Source organism: Malaya genurostris, chromosome 2 (assembly GCF_030247185.1).
Source record: "Malaya genurostris strain Urasoe2022 chromosome 2, Malgen_1.1, whole genome shotgun sequence".
Classification (NCBI taxonomy): Eukaryota; Metazoa; Arthropoda; class Insecta; order Diptera; family Culicidae; genus Malaya; species Malaya genurostris.
Window position 1 is genome coordinate 325,384,574 of NC_080571.1, and position 14,083 is coordinate 325,398,656.

Consider the following 14,083-nt stretch of genomic DNA (forward strand, 5'->3'; position numbering starts at 1 on the left):
TTACCTATTGCGGAAGGGTTTTTTTCCCGGTTTGGTTGTTTAATGCATAGGGCACTGGTCTTACAAACCAGTTGTCGTATGGTCGAGAGGATTCGTAGTGTCATTAGGATCCATAGTACTAGCCATGCAATGGTTCCTGTACACTTGTGAATCGGCTGCGAAGTCTGTTGAAACAGAAGGTCAAATTCCACTACAGGAATGGCTTTTTGGAAGGGTTTTTCAAAGATATTACAACATTTAGTGGATATTTTTACAAAGTGGACGAAAAGAAAATCAATCCTAAAGTGGGCGACAATACCTCTGTTACCCTATTTGAAAGTTAGACATTTTTATCTTTTATTATCCTGTCTTTACCTCAGCACCGTATTCAAAAAAATTCACCTTGTAGAAATTGTTGTACCTTACCTTACCTGTGAGGTCAGCTAGTTAATACTGTATCAGTAATTGTACCCCGTATTTAATCTAGTTATGGTCGTTCGCCGGGGGGATTTGTGCTTGCATTGTAATGTTCAGTACTATTGAAAAACAACAATAGTACGTGAAATCGAAAACGAACGAGAGCTCTTCTCTTTCACATTTATACACCACTGTTGTGTAAGTGTGCACGCATCATGAGTGCGTTTGTTTATTTCCTTTTACCTCTTCCACTGAATCGCACCAAAGTGCTAGAGCATTAGCTAATAAATTCTCTGAGGAGGATGCAGATACTTTCACAGAGGTGTACACGCCGGTGAGCTCTCTGGTGTATGGTTTTCGTAGATGAAGCGTGGACACGCAAAATCAGCAAAATAAAACAATTTATCGTAAAATTTTCGGTTTTCCTTGCAAATTTTTCATAGCAAGGCCAAATCTACTCTCTATTAATTGAAGTTCACAGAAGTGTTCGCTCACCATCACGCGCCAGTGGTCACTTGGGTGTATTTAGACGAGAGCGCGTGTGAGCGATTCATGCGAAGAGAATGTGTTTCACTCGCGCCAGCTGCTTTAACCACAAGCACACACTCAAATGCTGTCTATTCGACACTGAGAAGAAGTGCGCTTTCCTCTTTGTGCGGTGCTTCGTTTTTTTCATCCTCGGTGTGGCAAAAATCTGACTCTAGCGTGTATAACTCTGGTGAAATGCCATCTCTGTCTGTAACTGATAAGAAGTGTGACAGAATTGTTTGAAAATTGTTCCATTTTGGTACAATGGGAATGAAGACATTTTTATTCATTTGGTAATAAACGCATTCTGCTATAGCCTATAATTAAGTTTTCAAAAATGAGCAACGTCGATTTTAAAGCTGCCTAATCGTAAAATATAATACAACCTTCAATAACAAATCGCATTAATTTTTTTCAGGAAATCAACCTTCGTACTACACTCAGCGATCAAACCCTGCAATATGTCCGATCGCTTGAAACCCGAATACGACAGCTGGAGGAGGAACGATGTGCGATCCTGAAAAATATTCCTCTCAATCCGACCAATGGTAACAATAACAACAACAATAACAACAACAACAATAACAGCAACAACACTAAAGATCCATCATCGAACACCGATCCCATATCCGGTCGACCGGAAGCCGTTGTACGAGCCCTTCAAGTATTGGAAGTTCGCGAACAACTCGAACGGGAAAGGATCGGACCGAACACTCCGCCCGATCCGCTCGACGATGGCGAAAAAGCTCTGGTCCGAGAGATGTGTAATGTTGTCTGGCGGAAGCTTGAGGATGCCCCAAATACGGGCATTGACCAGCACGTCTGATCAAGGTGAATCCGGCTTGGCGATGATACCATGAAACATCAAGGCTACACGAGGCTTGTGACGTGCCTGAAAAGCGAGGAAAAACGCACATCATCCTCGCAGTATCTCTCCACTTTGATGATGTACAAATTAATTATAATGATTATACAGAAAAAAAAATACAGAGCAGACGCGCGCAATTTGCTAGGTAGAATAGACAAGCGGAAAATCACTTTTTGTAATGCGCTGCCGAAAGGCGTTTTTTTGTTGTTGAAAATCGTGCAGAACGAACGAAAATTAATCCTCCCCAATAAAAAAACAAGTAAAACGAGAAATGAGGTTTCTAAAACCTCGCATGGGCAAATATTACAGTTTAGCCTACTGAATCATAGTTAACAACAAAGTATTTATCGCCGTTTGGCTTTATTTTTAAACAATTTCCACGCGACGGAGATGTGTAATTAGAGCATCGAGGTAAAATGCAATGGATTTGAACTAAATACTTACGATCGTGCCGGGTTTTTCAGGTCTCTTCAAGCGGCTCTGTTTTGTAGATATGAAGATTTTAGCTGTGTAAGCGTCCCGTGTCGGAGCAAACATGTAGGTTTCCATAAGAAGAGTAGTATTTTATGCTAAACAGACAGAAGGAACTATTTTTCAGCGCTATGTATTTGTGTATCGTAGGATTTCTTGTTAGTTGTTTTTATATATAACTTGTATCATTATTAAATGGTTGTTATTACGAAAAAGCTAGGAATGTGTATCTATACGAAAGAGTCCCTCCATATGGTATCATAATGAATTTTTTTTTTCAATTTACCGAATGGAATTGGTTCCACTTGTGTAACTGGGTATTTCAGATTTGGAAACAAATGACACTAGTTATTGATATTCTAATTTTTCAGTTTAAATAATTTTTATTCTCTTTTATTTGTTTGTACATAACATTGGTTTGATTTTCATGTGATATAGAATCTTCTTTACAGCTTTGAAAATTTTTCCTAGTATATATGTTTAAAAATCGAATTTCATTATTTACTGCTGGAGTGGAGCTAATTTTTGCAGTCCCATCATTAGTGTATCTCGTGCTATTAAATACAATTCAAATCAAATTTTTTACATTTCCAATTTTTTAAAAAATACTTTGCTAGCAAAATGTTTTTACAATTATCTCTATTCTTTATTCCCATCGAATCGATTCTATTTGTCAGATCACGTGTGAATCGTGTCTTTTTTATTTTTATTATAGAGGTTTTAACACTGTGGTCTTCACCTCTTCGGGCTAGAAAAGTTTACTGACCCTATGTACGGGGTTGGGAATCGAACCCAGGTGGGCAGCGTGAAAGGCATCGACTTACCCATCACACTATACCCGTTCCCCTGAATCGTGTCTTGTTTTCTATACAAAAGCGTACAATTCGATCGAAAATATTCCGAATGGATCGAAATACAGAATAGATATGAGTGCATTGTGTTAATATGAATACTAACTGTTGTCTATCATTTACTACTCGCTGAGAGTAAGTCATAACATTAAACGAAAGAGAAAAGTTTACTCTTCCACCTAGTGTTAAAATTTATGCTCTATTAGCCATAGTTTTCAATCACAGACAATTCCTTTCCAAAGTGAATGTTGACGAATGACTTATTGGTAGTGATGTATTTTTTTACTCGATTAATCAAAATAATCGATTAAAAGGCTAAACTAATCGAGTATTTGTAATCGATTAACGACAGTGCCACTAATCGAGCTAATCGATTAATAGCAATCAATTAATCGAGATTTATATCAGTTAGGCTGTGAACCATTTCGCAGTTAATGTTAACTTTTGGTTGACATCTGACACTTGAGTGGTTATTTTGATGTTATCAAAAATAACTCTGTTCGAGAGCATGGTTATTTTTGACAGATCGATGGTTATTTTCCGACACTGAAAAAAGTCAACCAAAAGTTAAAGTTAACCCCGAAATGGTTCACAGCCTTAGTAGATAACGTTTAGCCGTAGGCTAGAGACATAGTGGGCGCGAGAAGCGAAGCCGAGCTGGTAACCAACATTGGCAAATCAAAAGCGAGAATGATACTTGTAGTTAGTCAAAAGGACTCTTTTAGAGTACAAGTGAGAAATCGGCTCAACTTTCACTCTGACAGGGTCCCTCTATTTTACAGTAAGTAAGTTTCCTGCTTTGGTCAGCACCAAGCTCGGCTGATCTATTCTGCCCACGGTTACCATGGTTACCATGTAAAGATTTGATATTCAACACAGATTTTCATTTGGCAGTTCTGATTCTGTTTAGAATAATTTGATCGATTAATTGCATTAATCGATTAATGCTTTATAGTAATCGATTACACTAATCCCTTTTATTAATCGAATACCTAATAATCGATTAATTCGAAAAATCAGACATCACTACTTATTGGCCGTTGTCGCAAAAAGAAGCGCGAGCAATCTTTAATTCACGCGTTTTTTTTCAGACGGCCAATAAGCCATCCATCAACATTCACTTTAAAGTGTAATTTCGAATGACTCGGCACAAGCTGAGAGTAAGTCATAATAGTAAACGGCAGAGAAAAGTTTTCTCTTTCGTCTGGTGTCCAATTTAATACACTATCTTTCATAGCTCACTTGCAATTTCTTTCAAAAGTGGAAGTTGACAAGTGGCTTATTGGCCGTTCTCAAAAAATACGCGTGAATTATTCAAAAAGGTTGTACTAAACGCTAGATAACGAATAATTAGTACATGTTGAATTCAGCTCGAGTCACCAGAGATGCCAGGCAAAAATTTCAAATATTTGCAAACAGGGTTTCAAAAGTCTGTAAATGTGATAAAAAAAACCTGCAGTCAGCAAGCATGCTCTATTAAGTATGACACGCGAAACTGACTTGGCGAGCAAAATAAAAGGGCGCGGAAATTTCAAAAGTTTGTAAATTTGGACGAAAGTCTGCGAAAAACTCGATTTTCAAAAGTCTGCAAAAATCTGCACAACAAATCCGAAATCAGCTGATTTGCAGACAAATCTGCAGATCTGGCATCTCTGCCAGTCACAAGAGTTAACGTGGAAAGCTTTGATGAAAAATTTCATCACCAGAAACATTTCAATGGATCGGAATTGAAATGTTGCCTGGATATTGGTTGATGTACCAGATAATCGTCGAAAGTTTACCACAGTTTATCGGAGTGTGTGGTAATACACGATAAACTTCATTTGAATTGAACACGAATATACAGAACACTGGCGTAGCACAAAATTCTCTCAAGGGCCGGTTTTGGGACATTCAAGTAAAATATATGAAATTTGTTTAGATTTTGGTCCATGTCAAAATATCAAAAATTGGTATTCAACATATTCAGTTTAAAAGAAGTGTGGAATTCACACTAAATACTGGTAAAATGAGTTTACAACGTAATTTGTCCAGTTGTTTGAGTAGGGTAACGGCGGTATTTTGGCTCGGCACTTAGTTAAAGCATGGATTAATTTTGCTTGATATTTTTTGCACTTTTGGAATCGTTGAATGTATGAATTTTATTAGGAAACAGAAACATATGTTGACAGCTGTTATTTCAGAATATGGTCGTGACGAAACTTCTGTCCATGATAAAAATGATAAATGATAGAAAATCATTTATCTAATTTATCATGTTGCCAGAAACAATCTAATTTAACGGAGTCAGCTAGTGTGACGTTTTATTTGTGACATTCTATACTATGTTTGGAACTAAAATAAAGAAGAACTTCGAGAAAATTGTTATGGAAAGTTTCAAATAAAAAAACTTTTTCCATTTTTTGGGCTTATATATGTTCTTTAAAAAATAACGAAGCAATCTTAATTCTTTTAGCTACCCAGAAATGTTATTAAACACATGGCAGAATGCAATCCAATGGAACAGAGCATCATACCTTTCCACTTTTCAAGGACGATGTAGTTTCATCTTTAATGTTATCCAGCAACAAGCGTCCACAAGCTTTTTCCCTTTTCGTACCAAGTCATCGATGTATTTCTGTACTATCGTTCGTCGGATAAAGATATTTAACACATAATATATGCAGTCTTTTTTGTTGTGTTGTGTTACACTGACACTGAGTTTCTAGGATGAGACTAACTGAATCTAGGAGCATTTAGCTTACTACAAACATCGCTTGAAACAGTTCTTCAATCTATTTTGTTATTGTGACTAGATTTGATTGAAATACGGCTGTATGATCTTGTATTTATAATGAAACAGAATAAACTACATTTATCTTCTTTTGGTGTGAATTGTTTTGGACATGGCAAATATCCTGTGATTATTCTACAACACGTCATCTTCTTTAGCAAATTGTCTGCCATTATGCTATTTTCGGTCTTCAAATTGAGTTATGACTTCGTTATGAAATGTTAAACTGATGACAACTAAACAAAGAATGTCATAGATCAAAAGTTACATTTGATGAATCATAAACACGAAATTTGAATTTACCGGATTTTTGTTCGACGAGAGAACCCGAATTAATTCTTCTATTGTAATTGATATATGAATAAATTTTCCCGGAACATGTTTTGCTACGCCATCCAACGAGTTAGGCAATAAGATTACGGTTTCTGTGTAAAATAAACTAACTGCTTTATTAACACTAACTTTATTAACACTAATTGGAATTACAAACTCAACAATAAAATCTCATTTAAAATATAAAATAGCGAATATCGAAATTCTCGATACAAAAACTCATGCACAGATGTTTTACATTCCGCTATAATTTCATAGATGTGAAATGTTTCCTGTTATCATGAATATGGTTGTTCATCTGTTATTCTGTCATTGAGTGTGGTCACTCTGTGAATTGTAGGTAGGTAATAAATAACGCTATACGCAGTAGGTAATCAATAACGCTAGCAAAAGCTGATATATGTAACGTTTCAAAATAATTAATAGCTTGAAGAAGAAATCATTAGAATGACTCCCATCAAATCAGCACAGCAAAATCAGGCCAAAGTAAAAATATGTCACTTCCATTAATTTCCTAATCCGAAAAAGTCATCGTAGCAAAGGGCTTTTTGACAATATATTATTTACATCTAGATAATATTAATTGGACTTGATCTATCCGTATGCTCTAATGTTACGTTTGATTCCACCCATTAAATTCCACACAGTATCCTCAGTTATCTATTGGGAGTACAAATTAGTTCGGTCCGTTTTCAAAATATGGCTCTGGCTGTAATGAATATTGAACAGTAACAGCTGATGTCGATAGTTTCAAGAGGTTAGGCATCTGTCAATAATATTCAGTTCACATTGCTTCGAGTTTTTTTTTAAAAACCTTGTTTTTCACAGTGAGCAATTTTGTGTTAACTGAATAGCATTTGCGAGAAGTTTTAGTTTTCTGTTTAAATTGGAAGCAAAGTGCAGCTGAAGCGCATCGGATACTGGTTGTTCCGACGGATACAGCACGATCTGGCATGTCAGCGGTTTACTTCCCCTTAACGGGGGGTAGGGTCTAACACTTTTGAAAAATCATTTATTATTTTCTTTATATTTTCTTATAGCAAAACATTTGAAGAATTTTTTTTGAAATTTTCAATCCTATTGGAACGAAACTCTGGAAGTTATGGACCTTTATCTATGGCTATCTCATTCTACGAAGAAGCAATCAAGCAAAACATTTGAATTTATTTTGTTGAACGATAATTCTGGAAAAAATTCGTAAAAATGATGATTATTTTAATCTTTTAGAACCTTACCCACCCATTTGTGAGAATAGGTTAAGACATTTCCGAGAAAATTGAGAGCGCATTTTTTTAATAAATTTGCACATATTTTCTTGTAATTCCGAAACCGGAAGACGGATCCAAATGAAATTCAAAAAAAAAAAAAAATTCTGAATTAGTTTGAATTTAAGTTTGTGAAAATCGGCTCGGCTTTCTCTGAGAAACGTGTGTGACTATTTTCTCCTGCTTTTGGTGCATATCGCCCTGTAATTCCGGAACCGGGAGTCGGATCTTGATGAAACTCAGGAACTTTGTATGGGTCCTTTCATTTGAATCTAAGATTGTAAAAATCGGTTCAGCCATATCTCAGAAAATTGAATGACATTATTACACACACAGACATTTTGTGATCTCATTGAACTGAGTCGAATGGTATATGACACCTCGGTTGTAAAGTCGGTTTTCACAGCGATTGCATAGCCTTCCTATATGAGAAAGGCGAAAAATGAATAAAAATAGTTCATAACCCAGCTCCTGTCATTTAATTTTTATGTGCATTTACATAAAACAACAATATTTAAAAAATCTGAGAAAAAACTATTTTACAATTCATAAACAGTTTTGTTCAAAATCTAAATAAGAAATGATCATGTTTTTATGATAAAATCATGATTTGCATAAAACTTTTAGAGTCGTTGAAGAAAATGAGTGAAAATGGTTGCACTGCTGAACGGTATCAAGCTGTTGTTTACCGACAACGTCTAAATATCTCAATGAGTAAAAATAATGAACAATCATCTAAAATGTTTCAAGTCGCACCAAAAAAAACTAGCCTGTCTGGCTGTTCCGCTTGAAGTAATACGTTTTACCGTAATTTTATGTTTCTTCCTCTGGATTGGATCGACTCGTTGACGGCTGAGATATGAACCAGAAGCGCAAAAGAAAGTGAAACGTAAATATACCGTCCAAAGGTGCGTCGTCATGTGCTTGGGCGTCTGTTTTATCGAGGTCGCAATAGCGGCATCTCAGCGGATGACTATGACTACATCCTGGCATCTTGAGCGAATCCGCCCGCACCTCGCCACACCACTGGATGTACTGTTACCGTTTTTATACGCCACCGGACTCGGCAGAGGATTTCGCTACAGAGCAGCAGTATGTGGTAACCAGTTTTGCGGGTATTTGTTTAGATGACCCTGCCCGGCATCCAAAGGAATTACCGGTACGAGAGTTTCACTTTCTATGAGTTTTCTGGTTTAACGATAAGCGTACTCATCCGTTGATCATATTTGACTTCTACAAAATAAACAGACCATCATCGGTGGGGCACAATTAGATGTTAATTGATTCGAAGGACCCCTCAAGTAACCTCTCAAAGATCGCTTTCAAGTATGTTTTCAGACAGATACTTGATGATCGCCGGTAAGTAGCATTTTGTTTCCAATTGCTGCTAGAAACCAATTCCCGGCTAGTATGATCGATGACCGGAAACTCGTTGAAATGGGAAATAACTTCAGCACATCCAGCAGCACGTCATACGTAAACACCTGCTGTTGATGTGCAGTTCTGTGCGAGGATAAATGCGCGGTAATTATGGGAAAAGACCTACGATCACTGCCAATTTTTTGCACTCGTTAAATTTGCTCACGGTTAGCTGCAACGGTCTTGCGGTTAGGTTTGGGTCGTTGGCCACAGAAACCGCTTCATGTTTCCTTTCATTGATGATCGCAGTTGGTCTACCGATCGACATACCGGGATCGAGTCAAGGTAAACCGCAGAATGAAAGCCGTAGCTCGAATGTGTAAGGAGAGATGGCATGGCAAAAGTCATTACGTTGGTTATGTGGACGTCGATGACGAAGACGGCGGCGGCAGCCACGGCGACGATGGTAGACCGAAGGGAAAAAGAAAGGAGATGCTCATCATCAAAACAGAAAACGAAAAAGAAATCTCACGCGCAGGGCAAACATCGGTGTGCAGTTCGGTTGGATGGCGCAAAACTGTTGCCACTGAGAGGTTAATGAGAGGTTTTCTGAGAGACAATTACTGCTGTACAGTGATGCTAAATATTCGGCGTTATCGGGTAACGAAATGTAGCCATCTCATTGTTTGATCGGGTAACGTCGGTTCTAAGCACAAAGGAAAATTCAAAGAAAAATGTTTTAATTAGGTATTTTTCGACGCTTCAGTACGCAAAAAGGTTATTTTTACAAAGATTTTGACAAAAATTGCAAATTTAGATTTTTTTTCTAAAAAGGTTGTATTTTTTTTTTCAAAAACCAAAGCCGTCACTCCATAGGAACTCAACTGTTCCACCTAGTGGTGTGATGGTACCTTTCTCATATTACTCATATTTTCATAAATAATTGTAAGAGATTCTTCAAAACACTTTTCGTTGAATCTTCAATAAAATCAAGAACGAAGTGAGTTTCGTTTTATTTCTGGTGCTTTTAGAACCGGGAACTAGGAAGTAATGTATTTGAACCCCCGTTTTCAGGAGAAGCTACCCTTGAAAGACACAAAAGCTTCTTCCACAACACTCCGATTAACACCATAAATGATGATGATTCCGTTTCTTAGCGTACCGAATTTTCGTATCGAACCCTCGAACGCTATATTAAAAAACTGCTTTGAGAGCTTATCACCTTGCTTCAATCAACTTAACGTCAGAAATGCATCGGATGCCAAGTTTTGTTTAGATCCCTCTAGCGTCGGGCGTTTTAGTTTTCAGTCTCATCAGACAAAAATTGCAATTTAAGCCTAACGACAAAAATTGAAATTGAAGATTAAAGATGATTTGGTATTTTTATTTTTGAAGGATCGTCGGAGAGTTGTTTTGAAATCGATACGAAGATGAATTGAGCCAGTTTTCATCGTTATTTTTGCTCCAATTTAAATTCTCTTCACGATGACCTCATAAATAAAAAATGCAATATTACAATCGCTGTTTCTTGTCTTGTCTATTCCAATTGAGGTTATTGAGCTTAGTTTCCTCTGAACCTTTTTGAGAAAAATGAATTATAGATATACTGCATTTTAATGCTCATTTTACTTCAAAATCAGATATAAATTTTCGTTTCCATAAGATATGTGCTAATTTTGATCAGTGTATTCTATGGCGTTGTAGGATCGTTTCTTCAATTGGTTCAAATTGGGATTGCAAAACGCTTTTTAACACCTATAAATAACATAAAATAACACATATAACGCTTCCTAACATACAAAACTTACAAAAGAGTAACGGATGTAATGCTTCGTAACACCTAAAACTTATTCAAAGTAGCAAATGTAACACTACGTAACGCCTCTAACTTACAAAAAAGTAACGCTTCGTAACGCATAAAACTTACTAAAAAGTGACACGTGTAACGCATCTTAACGCTTGTAATTTACACATGAGTAACGCTTTTAACGCTTCGTAACGCCAAAGCTCACAAAAAGAGGAGCGAGTCATATCGCCGAAAGGCTCATATCTCCTACATGTTATGTCTCCTGTATAACTGATGTGGCGCAGCCACATAACCGAAGCCAAGATGGTTCGGCGGTACAAAGCCGCCGAGGCGACGCCAGCTAAGTCGGCCGCCGACCCGACGTCGGAAGCGGCGGCCTCTTGCATACAAACCTGTAACCGCCTCGTTTGCCCGGTCTACTCAAAGCTAGGTTTCTTTGCTTTAGTTAGGTCCGAACAAGCGGCAGCGAGGTCGGACGGCACAAGAACCAAACTATGTGGTGTAGCCGCATTAGATATTTTTTCATTTTCACTTAATTAACGGAAAATACCATCTACATTTGCCTGGTAGATACACCTATGCAATTGCTTTGATGCTTAGTAGCTAATAGTCAACAAGTTTTCTTGGGAACTACTTTCTGAGGCTCGTGAATCAATCTTTATTAAACAGTATAGCAATCAATCATTATTCAAGAAGTACAATGGTAGGTCAACAAAACGGGCGTTAACGCTATCATCTGTCGTTTGTCTTTAATTTAAATCAATTATAATTACGGTTTCAAGACGTTTTCAAGATTCGGCGAAATGAACCTTTCGGCGAAATGGCTTTCGGCGAAATGGCATTCGGCGGAATGGCATTCGGCGAAATGGGCGAAATGGCATTCGGCGAAACTTTCGGCGAAACGGCTTTCGGCGAAATGGCTTTCGGCGAAATGGCTTTCGGCGAAATGGCTTTCGGCGAAATGGCTTTCGGCGAAATGACCATGATCCGGTAACGCATAAAACTTACTAAAAAGTGACGCGTGTAACGCATCTTAACGCTTGTAACTTACACTTAAATAACGCTTGTAACGCTTCGTAACGTCAAAGCTCACAAAAAGTAACACCTCGTAACGTCTATAATTAACAGAAATGTATTCTTCGTAACACCTATAACTTACAAAAACGTAACACATGTAACGCTTCGGAACGCCTATAACTTACAAAAGTAACACGCCTACGATTCACAAAATAATAATACATGTAACACTTCGTAACGCCTATAACTTACTAAAAAGTAACGCATGTAACACTTCGTTACGCTTATAATTGACTAAAAAGTAGCGCATGTAACGCTTCGTAACGCCTTTGACTCACAAAAAAGTAACGCATGTAACGTTTCGTAACGCCTATAATTTACTAAAAAGTAACACATGTAACACTTCGTAACACCTATGATTCACAAACAGTAACGCATGTAACGATTCGTAACGCTTATAACTTACAAAATAAGTAATGCATGTAACGCTTCGTAACGCCAATAGCTTACAAAAAAGTAACGCATCGTAATGCTCCGTAACAGTAAAACATGTAACGCTTCGTAACGCCTATGATTAAAAATTCAGAAAATGTGTGTAAATTGTTTTACCTTTTTTTATAAATATAAAAAATAGGTATAGAATTCGCTCAAACTGCCGAGGGCCGAGTGTTATATACCAATCGATACAACTCGACGAACTGAGCAAATGTCTGTGTGTGTATGTGTGTGTGTCTGTATGTGTGTCTGTATGTGTGTTGTCAACTAAGAGGTCGAGATCTCGGGATGGCTGGACTGATTTTTATCAAACTAGTCGCAAATGAAGGGTCTTCCCGTCACCCTGAACGCTATTGAATGGTTTGGAGATCGGATGTTTACTTTTTGAGTTATATAAAGTTTTATGTCAAATATTCAGTTTTTTGCCGAAATCTGTCACAATTGACCTTGAAAACAGAATATATTTTTAGACTTAGATTCCGCACGGTAATAGCTATCCAACAAGCCATAGATTGTTAAAATCCGTCCATTTTTAACGGAGATATCGAAAATTTAGGGTAAGTGACTTTTTCCCCTATTCCAGCAGTAGAAGTTTTGAGCGCTGTCTGGCAAAGAATTGCTTGGGAGCAACATAAAACACGATTTTGTATACTGTTACATACATTCGTTTCTAAGTACTCAAAAGACTGTGTACAGCATATGATATTTTGCCTCGGACCGATTTTAGCACGCTTCGTTTTTGGCAACATAATCGTTCGAATATGACGTATGTGAACCAGATGGTGGCAACATTTTCGAATTAAAAACAATTCCATAATTATATTTATTTAAACTACTTACAGCAATAAATGCTGGAAGAACATAACAGCCACATACGATTCGAATAAGTTCGTCGAGATCAGCAAATGCGTGTGTGACAAATAATTTCACTCCATTTTTTTTGGAGATGACTCAACCGTTTTCTACAAACTCAGATTCATATGAAAAGTCGTATACTCCCAAACAAGGTTCCTGAATTATGTTTGGTTCCGACCTCTGGTTCCGGAACTACAGGATGATGTGTGAAACGAAATTAAAACTGTGTAACTCATTTTTCTCGTAGATGGCTGAACCGATCTAAGATTCAAATGTAATCTAAGAATCATCTAAGATTCAAATGAAAAGTTTTAGGATTCTATAGACATCTTGTTTTCCAGTCAGATCCAACTTCCGGTTTCGGAGATACAGGGTGATTAGTATAAGAATGTCTATTTCACATAAATTAATCAGGTTTATCGGGTTAGCAGATTTGGATAGTCGATAACCAAATAAACTTATTTCATTTTTGTTTGTATTCAGTTTTCGTTTCGGAAGGCACCCAAAAATTTAATTCTCACTACGATTCCTCAAAGATGTCTACATTGATTTTTAAACATTTTGAAACAAATGTAAACTATACAGCTACTCAGGTGAATTTGTCTGACTTCGGCTACACCGAATTTCGAATTCCGGTTCCAGTATCGAATCGTTTCTCAAAGCTCAATCGTTTTCTCATAAAAAGCCAAATCGAATTTCAGAAACAAAAGTTCAAATTAAAATAAATCCAATTTTATCCAACTCTAACTTCCGATTCTGGAATTGTAGGATGATGAATTTTTAAAATTCAAATCGATATACAAGATGAGAATCCCGAAAAGCTTTAAAGTTGGACTCAAAAATATTGCAATTTATTCGTCATATGGCCATAAGAATCGGGTTGGGTTATGTTGGTTTCTGAATACCGACTCTGGAAGTACCTTAAATAATCGTGAACTCTAAATTGGAACTTACTTCGACATATCATGGAATGTTCAATCGATTGCCACACTTTTAGATTCAAATTCGATTCGATTTGCAGTTTCGATATTACAGAGTAATGAGTGATTAAAATCTCAAATTGCC

At 37.0% G+C, this 14,083-nt stretch overlaps 1 protein-coding gene across 1 annotated transcript in view; it reads left to right on the forward strand.

Moving 5' to 3' along the window:
• LOC131431418 (coiled-coil domain-containing protein 85C) overlaps window positions 1–2,441 on the forward strand; it is a 113,172-nt gene extending 110,731 nt beyond the window's left edge. Inside the window, exon 5 of the mRNA XM_058597115.1 lies at window positions 1,343–2,441. Coding sequence (XP_058453098.1) covers window positions 1,343–1,750 — 408 coding nt within the window. The 3' untranslated portion in view covers window positions 1,751–2,441. The remainder of the gene's footprint in view (window positions 1–1,342) is intronic.
• The last annotated feature ends 11,642 nt before the right edge of the window (window positions 2,442–14,083 follow it).